A 20,515-nucleotide genomic window follows, 5' to 3' on the forward strand; every position below is an offset into this window, starting at 1 on the left:
TTTTAACTTATATTTTTAATGAAACCTCATGTTATGCCATGTGATTTTAATGCAGTGCACAATGTCATATTTTTTCTATGGAGAATCACTCTTTTCAAACACCAAACAAAATAAGATATTGCCATCTTCACTGAAAATATTTCTTGCAGACTTATTTAAGCATTTGCTTAAGAATGCTGCTTGAGGTTTTTGTGGGTGACATTATATAATTATAACAGCAAGAAATTGTGCACATTTAAATCATTGAGAGTTGCACAATGCACTGTAGCTAGGAACTCGGGGATTTACTGCTCATGCCAGTGACATTATTATGATGCAATAATGGACTGATGAAGTGATGACTTACCTGACCATTCACAGCAAGTTTTTCTCCTTGCAGTATTATTTCACAATATCCTGGATGTATCTTAGCATTGCTTTCTTATGCATTTGACTGAAGTTAATTTTTATAAGCTGATAAAAAAGAGAACCACTTACTGACAAATGAGAGCTAGGAGTGAAATATGGGCTCTCAAAATCAAAGTTTTCAGTAAATACGTTGTTTTCATTAAAAAATGATAAAATAAGTAAGCAAGCAAAACATTTCCTTGGAGAATAATCAAAAATTAGCACAAACAAACAGTTAAAACTGCTTGTCTAGGTCTGTCTTAGGAAGTATAACCTTCCTACTCATCCCTAAAAATGTAGAAAAAATTATGCGTTTTGCTTAGAAATCTGTGCTTTAATAATCAGCAAATCCTCATGAATGTTCTTCTTTCACCAACACACGTTGGTCTACTGCTGTGATTCTATTGCACAGCAAAATGTGGGGCCATCCATGTTGGAACTAGGATAGATGACGGACATGTATACTGCTGCCATGTTCACATTGTGGTAGTGAATCTGCGCACCAGGTTGTTGGAATGGTTCCCTTATGTTGCTCGGTGAGCACTTTCCAAGGAAGTGATACAAAAATGATCAGAAAGTATTTCGGCATTGTTCTGTTATGGACATTGACTGTAGAATAACACAGAATTCTGTGCTGTGTCAAGGAATTGGTACAATTTAGTGATTACTAAAGTCAGAGTATTTTCTGTCACACTTCGTAATGTTAGATTTGCAGTTTAGTAGTGTCGCAGTCAGTTATTGTTATAAATATGTGAGAATTTTGTAATGAGCCTTATAGATTCCAGGAGGGGGCATGTACTCCCTCTTGCTACTGCCCTGCCATCACTCACTTGTGGATGCCAATGGGTAAATCCTTGAAAGGGATGGCATACTCCATCCAAGACCAAACTGCACAGAGCCAAGAACTCCTGAAACGTCCTCCGCACTGCCGCTATATCTCCCAATGGGATTTATGTATCTTGGTTTATAGAAAAATATCACCAAAGTGTGTTAACTTCTGAAACACAAGTGCTGGATGGAAATGGTGGAAACCTTTTCTCTGAGAGAAACTCCAGAATTCTTACGTGGCAGTCATCTCTTCCTTCTTACTTACTACAACCTGTTCATAAATAATGAGTCATGCGTAGCTGTAGTGCTGTAAGTGATTTGTAGTTACAGAATTCTTAAATCAAAATGTTTTGTCCATGATCCTTCAGGTACCTCGTTTGCACAGATTCCATCCTGATAAAGGCTGTAAAGCAAGGGATTTAGTGACTGTAAAACGTATCTATTGTAGAACTGGCAAGCAAATTCAGTTAACCAGTGAGTAAGTTGGAGTTAGAGTAGTGCACTCGCTTGGTTACCACTGGTGCTTCTGTAGGAGACAAGCTGGAGTAGTCATTTGACCAGAGCATGGTTTGCCAGCACCTGCGGAGTTGCCAATTGGTGTGCCATGTATGTTTATCAATAAATAAAAATGATCGCCCTCCTTAGATGAAAAAGAATGAAGACTTTCAAAGTGTGTGTCATGGTACACTTGTGCCACATTCTCTGAGAATACTGTTGTTTTTTGTAACAACATAATATATTGAGGTAGGTGTGGCTCAGTGCTCAAGTGTCGGACTCAGATCCATAAGATCTGGTGTTAGATTCCCAAATTGTCATGGGGGGGGGGGGGTGGGTCTTCCTTTCTGTGACTAAAATTGCTTCTGTCACCTCTTGCCTTGGTACATAAATGTGAAAATGTCGAGTTGCAGTGTGGTGCAGAGTCCACATTAAACTGATTAAGTCAGTTACAGAGGCAATAGGACCGTGCCTTCAGGATGAGGACAGGTTTACATTTTTATGTCAAAATGGTCAGGTGTGTAGCAGGTGTTTTAAAAAGCAGAGAAGCCAAAAGTGCTTTTCTCTGTGTTGAAATGATGATGATTTGTCACTGTAAGTTTAATGTGAATAAAATACAGTCTGTAATACTATTGGCTGTAGTCTGTAATATTATTGGCCAAAGTTGTCCGTAATTATTAGTGGAGAGTAATTTTCCCTCATTTTATAGAAAAATATTTAATTTGTTCTTAATTTATATTTACTGCATTCTTTCAGAACTAAATATTCCTGTTACTTAAATTATATCATGACATTCAAACTTTTCCTTACCAGTTTATGTGTTAGAAAACAAAATCTGCTTATAGCCTACTAAACAAAAAGCCAGTTTTATACGTAAGTCACAGTTATAAATTTTCATGTTTTATTCCCATACATTAAAAAAATAGCAGTAGATGTTAAATGTTTCTTCCTTGCACTTCTAGTCCTTACACACAAAAATGAATAATTTCTGGTAATCTATGTGCATCAAAATTCAGGGGAAAACCGAAGGCAGTCAGCTCAATCCACCTACTTGAACTTCCCATGCTTCCTGTCCAATCAGAGCACTTAAATATGGGAGAGTGAGATAGGTCGAAACCTGTGTCTGTGCTCGGTCCACACTGTGGCCAGACTAGACTAGTGCCAAAATTTGATATACTGTTCTGATTTGTATGCAGGATCACTCAATTTGAACTGAAAAATTGATGGTTGGTGCTGAAGTGTGAGAGTTGCGAAATAATGCAGTGTGTTAGTGTAATGTTTGTAAGGTCAAATTTTATTTGCAGAAACCACCAGCAAAACCCATTGAAAAGAAGCCATTAGTTCATCAGCAGCATAAATCCTCGGATGAGCAGCAACTGAAATCGACAGAAGAACAGCAGTCTAAATTTACAGACGAAAATCTTGCTAAATCTGTTAGCGAGCAGCTCAACATTGGATGTACTAGTAGGTTTCCTGACAGTTGTGCTGTATCAGGTGAAGGTAGCCCAGATAGTAAAACAGGTCATGGTTTGGGAAAAGAAGAGATTAAGTCAGATTGTTACACAAAGGTAAGCCTGTCTCACAAACTGTATCAGTTAACCTTTTTTTTATTTCCTATTCTATCAAATGTGAAACACTTGGAAAAGTAAAGGAAATGACCCTAGCATACAATTCATTTTGTTGTACAATCTCACAAGCAATTCTGCTACAGGCAGAATAATATGTTGAAATGATTTTATCAGCCTTATTACTTTTTTTTTTTTTTTTTGTAGCTAACATTAGTTTAGAGAGAGCTTGTGTGAGCAGTGTCCATTTATCTTTCTTCTGTGTTATCTGTTCGCTGCAGTGGCAGCTATTGTGAATTGTAAGTCATATTGAAATCAGGAGAAGTTAATGTGTATTTTCAAAATGAGAGCCAACAACCACAAGTTGAGAGACAAACAAAACTTACTCTTTGTTTGTGCCAATATGTTTGTTTTTCCTTTGTGCACACATTTATGCAATTCTGGAAATTTTGAAGACAGTTCATTAGCTTTTCCACATTTAAATTTACTTATGGGCCACAGAGTAGTGTAGAAGTAAGACATGTCGTTCTGAAATAGGGTGGAAAAACACACAAATCAGTGTACTTATGTCAATACTTCAGAAAGAACATTTCTGATCTAGGAAAAAAACTACTTGCAAAATGCTTTGCATACAGTAGGCTACTATTTGCTCCTGTTGCCACTTGGTGAGTAGATTTTTTTATCTGTCTAGTTACTTTCATGTCAAAAATTGATTATTTTTGTTGATATATTAGTGCCTGTTTTCTACAGAGTGAGATGGTGCAGAGGTAATACTGGTCTTGCATTTGGGAGGAGTGGGGTTCAAGTCCCTGTCCAGTTATCTAGGTTTTCATTTTCTGTGATTTCCATAAATTGTTGAGCAGAATGCCAAGCACAAATATTAAATTTGTACAATTTACTTGTCTTTTGTTGATGCATACCGTGACTCAACCCACATCCTTCAAGGTTCTCCTTGATGGGATCTATATGTGATGTCTGATGGATTGATTGGACACTGTCTGAATCTTCAATGACCTTATTGTCAACAAGATGTTAATCCATAATCTTTTTTTCAACCTTCCTGTCTAACACTTACTCAGATAACATGACCAAGAGGAAGATAGAGAATTTATTGGTGTTCTTCCATAGAGGTTCCGTTATTACTTTGGTAGGTTGCTTCTATTTCATCTCCATGCTTTCTGTGATGTAAATTAAAGTAGCAGTTCTACTACACTGTTGCTTCAGTTCCATTATATTTGCCTTGTGATGTAGATATTGCAATCAATTGTTTCAATAAGTTGAGGGTTGATATTTTAGGTTAAAAAAAAAAAGCATTGAAGTATAAAATTATAAGTCAGTTTGCCTGTGGAAGGAACCAAAAAAGATTGGTGTGTGCTTTTGCCAGCTCTTAAAGGTCTTTACAAATATTTTTGTCTTACACAGGATTGATCAATTCAGCTCATTTAAGTGTTCCGTGCTGTCTTATTTTGCAGGTTGGAATAGTTCATTGCTTTTGTTTGGTTTCTTACAGGTCAGGATTGTTCTGAAAATTGATAGTAGGCAATATATGGTACACAAAGCTGAAAATGAGGAAAAAATTATACAACTACTTCAGTTTCTACAGAATGAGGGCAACACGGATCCCTGTACTCCAGAAGTAGGGAAACTTTGTGTTGCATCATATGAAGGCATTTGGTAAGTTTTTCTACCATTTCATATGAACCATGAACCATTATTTTTAGCTGAGCAGTCGTGTTTCTCCATCGATATTGTGAGAAAGGATTCAAGGTCGCTGTTTGTATGCAGAGATTACAGAAGCCACCGACAGAAAATCTTTAAAGTTGTTTAGCAGTAAAGGAGACTCCTTATGAATAGCAGGAGTGTCGAGTCATTGATAGAACGTGCGTGTGTGGGCGCGCGCACACACATACACATACAGGAGCACAGGCTGTGTGTGTGTGTGTGTGTGTGTGTGTGTGTGCGTGCTTTCTAATCAGAATTAGTGCAGTAAGGCATCTGTCTAAAAAGTTAATGTTACACCTATTCTAAACTTATGCAATTGTCTACATTATTTTGATCTTACAAAAAGAAATAAAATAAACAAAATGATATTGCTTACATTAATTTTTATCTTCACTGCTTTTTTGTTTACTTAGTTTCATCTTGTGTCTCACTATTTTGAATCATCACCACCACCACCATCATCCTAACAGGCCCGCTAAGAACTTACATCTTTGTTGTCACAAATATTTTGCTATTTCCTCTGAATATGTTGCGATTTCGGAGGTTGTGGTTATGCTGAGCCAGAGAACACAACTGTTTTTTTTCTGAACACACAGCTGATTTCTTGTGTACACAAGTGTGATAATGTTAGTGTCTCTTGCTTCTGGCTATATTTTCTGCTCGGTGCTCTCTCATTTGCTTTGTAGCACTGGCAGCTGACAAACCCCCTATCGTGTGTCGACAACATGGCTACACGAAATACGCGAACACACTACTGGCCCCAATCTAGACTTTTAGCCATTCCTGCTGAAATGTATGCTATTGTTGAGTAGTTGTCCAATTTGAAAGTCAGTTTGATTCCGAATACAAAAGGATTCAGGCAAACTGCAGTTCAAAAATGGCAGATGTTCATAAAAAGCCAAAGCACACGGTACAGATTCATATGGTTTATGGCATAATGAAATTCGCTGCCCGCTAACCACTCCCCTCACTGCAGTCATAGCAGTTCCTCCTCCAACCCTACCATACTGCTGTGCTTGAGCAATAGTGTGATGTGGACAGCAATATCTTCTAGGGTGCAAGGTCATGTGTAACAATAGAAACTAATATACAAGTAAAAGATGGCAATCAAGATTCAGTGCCATTCTCGAACTGGTGCTCATCCTGCGGTGTAGGGACGTCTGTTGGTACTATCTCCACAATAGGTCTTTCCGCTGTAATTTATTCTTGCAATAACAGTTGCAGTCTGTGTAATGTAATTCATTTCACCTGTTAGAATTTGGTTCTGGATTAATTTTCTTCCTTGTTTCATCTTGAAGTCACCATATTGTTCTAAATATGATTAAAAGCTGGTGATGTTTTTCCCCAGTAGTCTAATACGTAAACAGTGATTGAATTTCTCACTTACATACCACTTCGCAAATCACTACAGTTTCTCATAAACAAGCAGAGTACTGAATTGGGTTCAGAATCAAGTAAAGTTTTTTGAAAAAGATGATGAATGTTACCTTTACTTAAAAGCTGCATAAATGTGTGCATATGGTATCCATACATCTACATCTAAATTTATGAGAAATTTTTATTGCAAATCTGTTCAAACACAACAAAAGTTTATAAGTTGACAGAATAAATGCTATTTCCTTGTCAGTGTTTAAGCAGGGCATTAGACTGTTGTAGTGGCTAGTTCGGTTTCTTGCATATCCCATGCATTGACATGGCCAGTTAAATGTTATATGATTGTCCGAGAAAGATTGATACTGTATTGACTGCCTCGGCATATCAAGGAAATCTCAAGACCCTTCAAATGAAAGCATTGTTTGCTAAACCCTGCCCTTCAGAACACTTCAAGATAAATTGGTACAAAACTTCAATAGCCAAAGCTTCATCTGTAAATGTAAGACAGTCCGTCTATTAATCTATTAGACAATGTAAAAATGTTGACCTCAGTAGCAATTATTTTAATCTGCGAATAGAAGACTATCCCATATTTTCTGAATGACAAATTTGGGAAAAAAACCTTGTCTTAGAGTACATATCGTATATTTCATTAAAGTGCCATGCCATACTCTCATGGCTTTTAATGTGCTGAATCAACAAAAAGCCGTATCACCCATCATATTTTTATACGAGGGTGATCATATGAAAACCTTAAATTTGTAATGGGTCATTCCATGTCAATGCAACCAATTTGAGAAAATGTTCCAGCTGATAGTCTCAGATTTGGCTGAAATTTAGTGCACCAATGCTACCAAGTTTGGAACACTCATGTACAAAATTTTAAGTTCCCCTGCCAATTAGTTCCAGAATTATGACTTGTGAAAGAAGGTGACGTGACCCGGAAATTGCAACACGCATCTGGCAATCTATTTTCAGACCCAACTTCAGGTCTTAATAACTTTGGAACTATTCCGCACAGTCCAGAGAAATTTCTACAACCCAGTAACATCCACTTAGAGAACACACTCTATGAATCAAAACACCAACAACATATTTCTGAGGGAAAATAAAAAATTCCCAAATGTGATTAAAAAATGTAATACGTTAAAAGTTACATATTGTAGGTGCCCCCTATGCCAAATACAATTCACTCAAAAAGGGTATAATTTTTTTTGTGGTAAGCTTAATGTGGCCTAAACACACACAGAACTCATCTTGCCCATATCAGTCACACAAACAGAGTTACATGCACACGAAAATACAAAAATTTGAAAAATTACCAGAAAAACAAGGATTTTCAAAGTGTGGTAGCACAAAAGGGACAAGTGATATCCAAGCCAAATTTCAAACACTGCATAAGTAGACCATAATATAATATGTGACAAAATTTCAGCTTGTTATTGCAAGGTATTTGTGTACAATAAAAGTTGACAGAGATGTAAACGATGTCAAAGTTATCATACGGAGGGCTATGCATGAAGTGTTCAGTGAATTCGAAAGTAAAATTATATGTACCGACTTAACAGAAAATCCTAGGAAGCTCTGGTCTTACGTTAAATCAGTAAGTGGATTGAAATAGCATATCCAGACACTCTGGGATGATAATGGAACTCAGAGGAGGATACGTGTAAAGCTGAAATACTAAACACCTTTTTCCAAAGCTGTTTCACAGAGTAAGACCGCACTGCAGTTTCTTATCTAAACCCTCGCAAAAACGAATAAATGTCTGACATCGAAATAAGTGTCCAAGGAATACAAAAGCAACTGAAATCACTCAACAGAGGAAAGTCCACTGGACTTGACGGGATACCAACTCGGTTCTACACAGAGTACGCGAAAGAACTTGCCCCCTTCTAACAGCTGTGTACCCCAAGTCTAGAGGAATGGAAGGTTCCAAATGATTGGAAAAGAGCACAGGTAATTCCAGTTTTCAAGAAGGGTTGTCGAGCAGAAGCGCAAAACTACAGGCCTATCCTTGACATCGATCTGTTGTAGAATTTTAGAACATGTTTTTTGCTCGCGTATCATGTCATTTCTGGAAACCCAGAATCTACCCTGTAGGAATCAACATGGATTCCGGAAACAGCGATCATGTGAGACCCAACTCGGTTTATTTGTTCATGAGACCCAGAAAATATTAGATACAGGCTCCCAGGTAGATGGCATTTCCCTTGACTTCCGGAAGGCGTTAGATACAGTTCCGCACTGTCACCTGAGAAACAAAATAAGAGCCTACGGAATGTCAGACCACCTGTGTGGCTGGATTGGAGAGTTTTAGCAAACAGAACACAGCATGTTCTCAATGGAGAGACGTCTACTGACTAACAAAGTAACCTGTGGAGTGCCACAGGGGAGTGTTATGGAACCATTGCTTTTCACAATATATATAAATGACCTAGTAAATAGTGTTGGAAGTTCCATGCGGCTTTTTGCGGATGATGCTGTAGTATACAGAGAAGTTGTAGCATTAGAAAATTGCATGCGAAATGCAGGAAGATCTGCAACAGATTGGCACTTCATGCAGGGACAAATGTAATGTATTGCGAATACATAGAAAGTAGGATCCTTTATTGTATGGTTATATGATAGCGGAACAAACACTGGTAGCGGTTACTTCTGTAAAATATCTGGGAGTATGCGTACGGAACGATTTGAAGTAGAATGATCATATAAAATTAATTGTTGGTAAGGCGGGTGCCAGGTTGAGATTAATTTGGCCGAGCGGTTCTAGGAGCTACAGTCTGGAACCGCGCGAGCGCTACGGTCGCAGGTTCGAATCCTGCTGCGGGCATGGATGTGTGTGACGTCCTTAGGTTAGTTAGGTTTAAGTAGTTCTAATTTCTAGGGGACTGATGACCTCATAAGTCAAGTCCCATAGTGCTCAGAGCCATTTGAACCATTTTTTGAGATTCATTGGGAGAGTCCTTAGAACATGTAATCCATCAACAAAGGAGCTGGCTTACAATACACTCGTTTGACCTATACTTGAGTATTGCTCATCAGTGTGGGATCCGTACCAGGTCGGGTTGACAGAGGGGAGAGAGCAGATCCAAAGAAGAGCGGCGCGTTTTGTCACAGGGTTATTTGGTAAGCGTGATAGCGTTACGGAGATGTTTAGCAAACTCTTAAGTGGCAGACTTTGCAAGAGAGGCGGTCTGCATCGCGGTGTAGCTTGCTGCCCAGGTTTCGAGAGGGTTAGTTTCTGGATGAGGTATCGAATATATTGCTTCCCCCTACTTATACCTCCCGAGATCACGAAAGTAAAATTAAAGAGATTCGAGCGTGCACGGAGGCTTTCCGGGAGTCGTTCTTCCCGCGAACCACACGTGACAGGAACAGGAATGGCAGGTAATGCAGTGGCACATAAAGTGCCCTCCGCCACACACCGTTGGGTGGCTGGCGGAGTATAAATGTAAATGTAGATGTAGATGTATTTGGTTACGTTTCTTTTAACACGATTTAGGAAGTAATAGTGATGATGCAGACAGCTTGTTTCAGATAAAGCTGCAGCAATTGTTGGGAACCATTAGGCAACAGAAACTTAAACAATGGTAGTTTTCAGGGACAGAATGAGTCATTGTTAAGCAGGAACAACAAAGGAAACAAGCAACAATTACAAGTTACTCATGTTTCTAAGATTCTAGTTCAGACTGATCACTACTGTTGTGGAAAGTCAGTATGGATGCAGAAGAGTGTACTAGTGGTGCTTTTGTTCAAACAAGTTGCAGTATTGATGAATGTCATAAAACAACATATGGAACAAAATGTGGCATTCACTTCGTACTGTATGATCTGGATGAATCGGACCAAGATTTGTTGCTATGGAGATCCGGGATACACCCTGTGGGCAAAAGAAGTACACTTCCAGGATACTTTAGTGTTTGTTATCATCATATGAAAGTGTTTCTGGATAAGTATTCTTTTCTACAAAGAAGTTGTTTTGATCCATTTCGGATTCATAAGAAGACAGTGAAGTGTAGCCTCAGAGAAATTGATATAAAATCAGTATTTAAAGTGAATCGGTGCATGGGACTTAACATGAAACCAGGACAGAAGTTATGTTCCAGGTGTGTTACACTGCTAAAAAATGAAGAATATTCTGATAATTTACATGACAGTGATGAAAAGTATCTGTCACCTACAACCACAGCGGATGAGCAGTTAAATACTTCAGTGACTGCTCTTGGTTTGTCTCCCATGAAGACACACAAAGTTGGAAAAGAAAAAGGCCCAGCTATGGTAGAAGAAAACTAAAAGACGCTCAAATGGAATTAAAACACAAAATAGCTGACACACTAATGTTGGAAGAGGAAGAACTATCTGCTCCAAAGGAACAGAAATCGCGCCAGAAATGTGTTGATTTGGACAAAATTGTGCATGATTTGAAAGAAAAATGTGCCATATCCACACGCCAGAAAAAAGTAGCCATTCTTACCCTTGCACCTTCCAGATGGTCTATTGACTACACTGCAAAGGAATTCAATGTTTCTACATATATGGTAAAGCAAGCTAGGAAAATAAAACCAACCCAAGGAGTGCTTTCACAACTTCAGCAGGCTCAGGGTAAGCAATTGAGTTCAGAAATAAAGGTGCTAGTGTTGGAGTTTTATGAAAATAATGACTACAGCCAAATAATACCTGGAAAAAAAGACTATGTAATGGTGAAAATGGGAAATGTACATGTACAGATGCAAAAAAGACTGTTGCTATGCAACATATCAGAACTATATGTAGAATTCAAGGAAAAGTATCCCAATACCAAAGTAGGTTTATCATCTTTTTTCAATCTTCAGCCAAAATGGGTTGTGCCTGTAAGTGCAAGGGGCACACACAATGTTTGTATGTGAGACCCATCAAAATGCTAAGCTGATGTTTGCTGCTATAAAGGATTCTGGTCTGGATTACAAAGGTGCAATGAAGCTGCTAGTGTGTGACTTCAGTTCCTACCGGTGCATGATACACAGGTGTGAAAAGTTGTCATGGTAAGGCAAATCTTGCAGAACATATGAATAACAAACTGTATGGTGAACTCCTTATGGATGACGATGAACTTGTTTCTTATAAACAATGGACACACATGGATCACACAAGTCTTGAAACAAAGCAAAGTACAGTGGAAGATTTTGTTGAAATGTGTTGTCAAAAAAACAAACTGACCACACACTGCTTCACAGCAACAGCACATTCGGCTTATCTCCAATTTTGTAAGGATAATTTGAAACATGATGAAATTATAGTAATACTAGACTTTTCTGAAAATTATGCATTCTGAAAATTATGCATTTGTAGTTCAAGATGCCCTCCAAGGATATCATTGGGACAACAGTCAAGCAACTCTCCAGCCATTTGTGATTTACTATAGAAGTGAATCAGGTGATGTGTCTGTCATGAACCTGTGCGTTTTTAGTGACTTTAATTCATGCCCACATTCGCACTGTCGTGGCATGTGTGAAAAACAAGCTGCCTCACATACAGTGTGCGTAATACTTCAGTGATGGGGCAGCTAGTGAGTACAAAAACTGTAAAAATCTCAAATTTATGCATGCATTACCACGATTTTCAGATTCACGCAGAATGGAATTTTTTTGCAAAAAGTCATGGTAAAAATGTGTGTGATGGTATTGGTGCTACCATTAAGCACATGGCGTCACGAGCTCGACTGCAGCACCCTACAGAAGGTCACATTCTAACATCTCTTCAATTATTTACCTGGGTACAGAAAAATATCTCTGGCATACAGTCATTCTATGCTTTGAAAGATGAGGTGAAATCAGTCAGTTGCTAAAAAGCAGACTAGAACATGTTAAAACTGTTGCAGGCACAAGGAGCCATCATCACTTCTCTCCAGCGGACTCTGACAATGTGCAGATGAGCAGACTGTCCAGTTATAACCATAGGTTCATGCACAACATGTGTCTTCACAGTGTGTCTGACTCAGGATTCAGAAGCAAAAGCAGCAACATACAACCAGGTTGCTATGTTATTGCTGTTTATGATGACAAATGGTACTTAGGATGTGTTGCAGAGTGCTGTGAAGCAGAAGGTGATGTATTTGTGAACTTAATGGCACCAGCAGGACCAGCAAGATCATTTCATTGGCCGCATTTGGCAGACAGGTGTTGGATTCCTTGTGAACATATTCTTATGACAGTTCCAGTCCCTACCACAGTGTCAGGAAGACAGTACAATTTGCCACTCAATGTACAGAGTACAGTAGCTAAAGTGTGGGAGAACTTCTGTTCAAAGCAAAATCGACTGGTTTTTAGCAGTTAAGGTGCAGTAAACATTAATGATAGGTTGTGTTAATCTGTCTATATGTTGTTGCTTAGTGATTAAACAGTTGTGGAAGAGGATAAGAGGAGGCAGAACAGTTTACGATATGTTTTTACAAAATTGTATTCTGGAACAACGGCCACATCACCAAATACATCTGTCAACTTCCATTGTACACAAATGTCTTGCAATAACATGCTGAAATTTTGAGATATATGTCATTATGGTCTACTTACGCAGTGTGTGAAATTTGGCTTGGATACCACTTGTCCCTTTTGTGCTACCACACTTTGAAAATCCATGTTTTTCAGGTAATTTTTGTATTTTCGTGTGCATGTAACTCAGTTTGTGTGACTGATATGGGCATGATGAGTTCTGTGTGTGTTTAAGCCACATTAAGCTTACCACAAAAAATTTATACCCTTTTTGAGTGAATTATGTTTGGCATAGAGGGCACCTACGATATGTACCTTTTAACGTATTATATTTTTTAATCACATTTTGGAATTTTTTATTTTCCCTCAGTAATATGTTGTTATTGTTTTGATTCGTGGAGTGTGTTCTCTAAATGGATGTTACTGGGTTGTAAAAATTTCTCTGGACTGTGTGGAATAGTTCCAAAGTTATTAAGACCTGAAGTTGGGTCTGAAGATAGATTGCCAGATGCGGGTTGCAATTTCTGGGTCATGCCACCTTCTTTCACAAGTCATAATTCTGGAACTAACTGACAGGGGAAACTAATACTTTGTACATGAGTGTTCCACATATGGTAGAATTAGTGTACTGAATTTCAGTCAAATCTGAGACTATGAGCTGGAGCCCCTGGTTGAACTGACATGAAATGACCCTAATACAGGGTGTATACAACACGGGACAACCGGCAGAAAACCGGGAAAAACCCGGGAATTTTTTAGAATTCCGGGAATTTTTTAGAATTCCGGGAATTTTTTAGAATTCCGGGAATTTTTTAGAATTCCGGGAATTTTTTAGAATTCCGGGAATTTTTTAGAATTCCGGGAATTTTTTAGAATTCCGGGAATTTTTTAGAATTCCGGGAATTTTTTAGAATTCCGGGAATTTTTTAGAATTCTGGGAATTTTTCGTTTTTTTAGGTTTCAGTTAAATTTTTGTAATCTTGACTTGTAAGAATCGATACTCTAACAAAGGATATTACTCTATCTCACTACTGCAGAATAATACTACAACAATAAAACGTGAATGAGAAAAAAATATGAAAGTAAAACATAAATTGCAAAGGAAATGTGCCATATACAACAACAAAACACAGTGCTCATACAAACGTTTGCCAACAGCAAAATGTGTCAAAGGCGTTAGGAAGACTATGCAATGCTTCATAACAACAAAATATCTCCGATGAGCAAGACGTCACAACTGTTTAACTAGATTCGTTATAGCAGTTACGAGCGGGCTCATGCGCATGCGCAGTTGAGCGGCGGGGCAAACCGGTGTATTTGACCCGAATGACAATTGCGGGGTAAGGAGGGGGCGGCAAATTCATATTCTTGAGAAGAAAAAAATAATATTTCACAAAGAGCCTAGCATCCAGCGCACGTTGGTCTACCGATTACTCATGATTTTGAAACGCATCCCTGTTGGTTTTTGAACACACTCTGCAAGTTGATTTCTGAATGAATCATAAGTTAATTTTTGAATGCATGCCTAGTGTACGTGATGTCTGTCAGGAAATCCTCATCGCATCTAGAAATAACCTTTCCTGCAAGCAAAAGGGGACCGGGTTATACGAGCGGAGCGGAGTAAAGCCGAACGAGTGAACACCAACCGCTGTCTAATTATGTGGTTGATTGGGTTTGGAATGATCAGCTTTGTTACAATTACTAGCGAAATCCATAGAGTCAGACTACCAGAGTGGAAATAAATGACTAACAGGAATAACAAGGAAGAAAGATTACGTATTATCTTCTCAGTGTATCCAAGAAAACGAAATTTTGTCAATTTTTAGCCAGATCGCTACACTAGTAAGGGCCAGTTGTACAGTCCCCGTCTAGCAGCTGCTTAACTTCTATTCTGGAAGTAGCGTGGAAAGTGGTTTGTACGAACATAACAATGCCCAACCGGAGAATAATCAGGGATAACTAAACTGGTGATTCTGGCAGGGTTAGTGAAGTTAACCAGTGACTAAATTTTGACAAAGGCAGGAATAGTTCCAGAATTAGTCATGACAAGATTGTTTGTTAGAACGAGGAAGGAGAAGAAACGGGGACATCACACCAATTGGGGAAGAATATGACTATTCCAAACTTAAGTAAAAATCTCGTACTACTACTTTTTGATCTCATGCTCGAGAAACTGGGGCGTATGAATGAAATGTGAAACTATTTTCTAATATTCAACTATTTGCTTGTAGTAGGCCTAATAGGCATTTTATGTTGGTCTTTGTGAATTATATTCTGTCGTGATATAAAAATGACCATTTATGCAAAAACAGTCTCGTTTATTTTGTGTGTGTTACAATTTCTGCAGTGTTAGAAAGACCTATTTTGTTTTATCTAGCAGACAGTGACAAAATAAACATAATCAGATCGAGAAACCGCACCAGTCATGGGTAGTATTTGTATTAACAGCTTACGCAGTATTAGACAACCATATTTCGGCCTCTTCTTTTATGACATAATGTAAGATCTTTTAATGTTTTACACATACGAACATACAGGCTTCCTACATCATCATAGCTGCCAAAGTGCGGTGGCACCTGTTTTCTGGCGCTCTCTGACGACTGCTGAAAGGAACCTGTTTCTAACAGGTCGCCGGAAAATATTGCGAATGGTGGTTTGAAAATCGTTACTTTCAGAGCAAATTTCCTCTTTCGCAAGTGGAACTTTGTGTGAGAATGTACGATGAATTCCTTAAATCACAGAGTGTTTGATGACGAGCCATTAGAAGTATTTAGAGCCCAGATCAGACAATCGTGTCGTTATTATGAGCAAATTGATGTAGTGCTACGGGAAGCTCTCGCTCCTCTGCAGTAGCTAATTTATTTGTGGAAAACTTTGAGAACAAGTCACTGGACTCTGCTAAAAATTTTACTGGCACATTTCTGTGATGTATCTTAAAGTGTAACACGGGCAAGAAAAATCAACATTATATGTGAAAACTTAGCTTCTGTTGCAGCTTATTAACGTTAGAGACCAATGTTGTATGTGAAAGCTTTGCTTTTCTTGTAGGAACACTATGTACATTAATTTAAAACATTAACTTTTCCTGTTTGTGTTATCCGCGCTACTTAACAGTGATGTTGCTATTAGCGGACTACATCGCGTGTCCTACGCTCTGAGTATCCGCTGTCATCGGCTGGCGGGATCACGTGACATGAGCAATGACTCGCTTACAAAAGCGTATCGCAATCTCAATTACATGGTTCGGAAAGTAACATGCGGTGTTTGGTGGGATTCGAATTTATACTTTCGTGATATGAAAATATACAGCGTACATATTGCTGCAAAAAAAAAAAAAAGGGAGTTTTCTTTTCTGAGTTTCGTTTTTTAAAGTGCCGGGAAATTCTATGCCCATATATAAAACATAACCATTCAAAGAATTGATATGTTTTACAGTTCCGGGGGAAAATATACTGTCACTTAATAAAACGGAAAAAGTGTGTTTTCATGCGGGAGAAAGTGTATTTTTAACCGGGAAATCCGGGAATAATCCGGGAATTTTTTTTCGTTGTCCACGTATACACCCTGTAATAACAAATAAAAATTTCATGCTGTTATCTTGTAATTGGTGAGCGTGCTACAAACAGCATGCAGAAAGGCCCGTAGGTGGCAGTACAGTGCGGATGCACACCTACCATCGCAGTATCAATATAAAGATGGCTGCCCCACTTGCGACTTGCACCAGGGAAGAACAGAGGGAAATTACTGTCGGTCCTAATGACATACTTGTCAGTTTTGATATAGTGTCTTTGTTCACGATGGTTCCAGTTGATGAAGCTCTCTCCCATATAGCCAATATGTCCCCTGTTGATATAGTAGCCTTGTTCCAACACTGTCTATCCTCAACCTATTTTCAGTACAATGGTGAATTTTATGAACAGATCGATGGGGTAGCCATGGGAAGCCCCCTAAGTCCCGCAATTGCGAATTTATTCATGGAATATTTTGAACATCAAGCACTGCAGTCGGCCAAAAAAAGCCCCTCGAAGTGGTATCGGTATGTGGATGATACCTTTGTAATATGGAATCATGAGGAAGAAGACTTGAATGATTTTCTGGTACACTTAAATAGCGTCAACCCAAAGATTAAATTTACTATGGAGAAGGAGAAGAATGGACAACTTAACTTGGATGTATCAGTTATCAAACGGGCGGATGGGACCTTAGGCCATAAGGTCTACAGGAAAGGTACACATACTGATCGCTACCTCCATAAGAACTCAAACCACCACCCTAGGCAAAAGAGGGGGGTCATAAAAACACTAGTGGATAGGGCCAATAATATTTGTGAACGAGGCTACTTACAAGAAGAACTAAATCATTTACGAATGGCCTTTGCGAAAAATGGTTATAAGAAAAACGAGATTAACCGAGCACTTCAGCCAAATAGAAAAATGCCTAAAAATAGGAGACAGCAACAACCATCAGCTGGAAAAGTATTTCTTCCGTTCATCCATAATATCACGGATCGCATTGGAAAAGTACTAGCCAAGTTTCAGGTAGAGACCATTTTTAGCCCTACTAAGAAAATTAGTGAATGCCTAAGATCAACAAAAGATGCTCGTCACCCCCTAGCCACCCCAGGGGTATATAAAATTCCGTGTAGTTGCGGCAGGGTCTACATAGGAACTACAAAAAGGAGCATCAATACACGGTTGACGGAGCACAAAAGAAACTGTCGCTTGGGACATATCGACAAATCGGCAGTAGCGGAACATGTTTTTAAGGATGGAGATCACAAAATAAAATTTGGTGAAACAAGCGTGCTAGCGAGGACGTCGCACTATTATACACGTATGTATAGAGAGGCAATTGAAATCCACAAACATCAATACAATTTTAATCGTAAAGAAGAAGGATTAAAATTGGATAAGATATGGCGGTCGACGTTGCATCAATCACGTGACAATCGATTACCTGCAATCGAGAGAACAGACGATAGCCAGAGATAGCTGCACATTGACGCCACGTGACGTGTGGTGGCGCCCCCTACGATCTCTATATAAGCGGCGGCCCCAGCTCCTAGCAGCCAGTCGTCGACTCACCTCGGAAGATGTTCTCCGTAGTTGAGAATGAAACGTCAGGGAGAAGAAGTTCTACAGATCGACCACGCCAACTTAGCCCGGAAGAGTTTACTGATAAAGACGCAGGCCGTGAAAGCATACATGGAATGAGTGTTCTGTTATTTGGTTTTTGCGTAGTGAAGGTGAGAAACCTATTGAAATTCATCGGCGAATGAAGGTTCAGTATGGTGATGAATGTTTGTCACAGCAGCAAGTCTACGAATGGAGTAGGAAGTTCGCAAATGGTGTGACTTCAGTGGAAGATGTTCCTCGTCCAGGTCAGGCACAACGAGTTGACTGCACGGAACATTGCAGCAGTTGAAGCCATAGTGAAGGAAAACCGCTGAGTGACACTGAATGATATTGCAGCATGTTTACAGATTAGTCATGGGTCAGCACACCACATTGTGCATGATGTGCTGCAATTTCACAAAGTGTCTGCAAGATGGGTGCCATGGCAGCTGACTCCTGAAATGAGAGAACGACATGTCGATGCTTGTGAAGAGCTTCTTCGGCGCTTTGAACGAGAAGGTGATGGCTTCCTTGCAAGAATTGTTACTGGGGATGAAACCTGGGTTCTCTTCCATCAACCGGAAACAGAGAGCAAGCAAGGAATGGTGCCATTCCTCATCACCAAAATGAAAGAAGTTCTGAGCAGAACCATCAGCAGGGAAGGTTGTGCTGACACTCTTTTGGGACGAAAAAAGTGTCATTTTCAAGCATTACATGCCTAGAGGGATCACTGTTACCAGTGCATCATACACAGATCTCCTAAAAAATCATCTGCAGCCTGCAATCAAATCAAAGCGACGTGGATTGCTGTCGTAGGTGCCCTTTTGCAACATGACAACGCAAGGCCCCACACTGGCCATACAACAGTTGCAACAATCACAGACTTGCATTTTGAGTGTCTACCTAATCCACCATACCTACCAGACCTTGGCCCCAAGTGATTTCCATATGTTTGGACCACTCAGATGCAATGGGAGGAAAGAAGTTCCATTCTGACGAAGAGGTACGCCATGCGGTGCATGAGTGGTTGTGCGGACTACCAAAATAATTTTTTTCTAAAGGAATTTGTGCACTTAATAAGTGCTGGAGGACTTGCATTGAGTGTGAGGGCGATTATGTTAAGTGATACAGCTTTGTACCTCATCTGCACAATAAATAATATTTAAAAAAATATTTAAGGTTTTCATTTGATTCATCCTCGTAATTTGAACTCAATATTTAAAATATATTTTTTTTTTAGTGTAAAATTTTCAGTGTTGTTTCAGGTGTTACATAATAACATAAGCACTATGATAAACTCATTGGTTCTTCTTTTTGAGCAAAGAGCCATGTGTATCTGTGGAGAGGAAAACTTGTTACAACTTCTAGACATTAAGTTTGGTGAAATGAAACTGTTCGTGAAAATTTTACCCAAACATGGATAATGTTTAAAGTATTTCTCCAAAAAGTTTCATCATCTATCAGAAGCTAAGATGCTTGTTCATTGAATCTGACATTAGAAAAATTTCCAATTAAATTGACTGAGATAGTCTTGGATGTCATTAAAAGATGTTTTTGGTATACTCTTAGACAGTAAAAAGTGGTAAAAGGTGCACCTAGTATGTTCCGATTGTAATGAAACAGTGGGAAAGTTCATGAAGTCAGGCTGTTTAATGAGCCTCAGGAGTCACTCTGAACTATAATTAGATTTCCTCGCCTGAGAATATGTGTGATACCTGTGAAGTACCAGGTTAATGCTTCTATCAAGACAAGAAAGTGATCGAAAATACAAGATCAGGGTTGTTGCAGGGTTGATGGTGGGAGACTACGGTTGATCACTTCTGTAAGACATTCATAGGAGAAAAAGGTAAATATTATGTTTTCAGAAGAAGACAGAAAGAAAATATAAGCCAATAGCTGTGCACTTCCTGTCTGATGTTTCCATGTTTATAATTCAATAAAATATCTGCTGAAATTAAAATAAACAATGTTCCAATTCCATGATTTTGCCAATCTTGAAGTTTATGACGAAGTCACCTTGTGACAAAATTGTTTCTGATAGAGAGAAACTGACGGCAGATATGGATTCGGTGCTCGATACATCATTTGACTGATATATTACCCAGCAAAAGGTGATAATTTTTTTTCCCCTGCATTGCACTTAGTCACAGAAAATTTTGTATTGTGGTCATCCACAGATGTAGAATTGTATCATGATGAAAAAGACCATTTCAGCTGTATAATAAATATTTATTTATGAACCAACTAGTTCCACGCCATCTATTCTTGAAATCCAGCTCAAATGCAATAGATCTATTATCTGCAGTGACATTCGAAAATTTTTACTAGATCGGGACATGAGCCTGGAGTTACTCATAACTTATTTCAAGTGATGTCCAGTAGAGAAGCCAGCATTCTGTGTCCAGTTGTAATAAAAATATTCAATCATCAAGAAGTTTAGGTTTAGGGTTAGCGTCTTGATCGAAGGTTCGAACCTTGCCACCACTTAAATTTTGAATAGAAATGATTAGCAGTGACGGCCAAAGACTTCCGGCATAAGAAGTCATCCTTTATTCAGCCA

At 38.8% G+C, this 20,515-nt stretch overlaps 1 protein-coding gene across 3 annotated transcripts in view; it reads left to right on the forward strand.

Annotated features, from left to right (window-relative positions):
* LOC126260186 (uncharacterized) overlaps positions 1–20,515 on the forward strand; it is a 296,244-nt gene that overhangs the window by 72,780 nt on the left and 202,949 nt on the right. For all 3 annotated transcript variants that reach the window (XM_049957462.1, XM_049957463.1, XM_049957461.1), the window contains exons 10-11: positions 3,015–3,278; positions 4,786–4,949. In XM_049957462.1, the coding sequence (XP_049813419.1) occupies positions 3,015–3,278; positions 4,786–4,949 (428 nt within the window). The remainder of the gene's footprint in view (positions 1–3,014; positions 3,279–4,785; positions 4,950–20,515) is intronic.

The sequence above is a fragment of the Schistocerca nitens genome, chromosome 5 (assembly GCF_023898315.1).
Source record: "Schistocerca nitens isolate TAMUIC-IGC-003100 chromosome 5, iqSchNite1.1, whole genome shotgun sequence".
NCBI classification, from domain to species: domain Eukaryota; kingdom Metazoa; phylum Arthropoda; class Insecta; order Orthoptera; family Acrididae; genus Schistocerca; species Schistocerca nitens.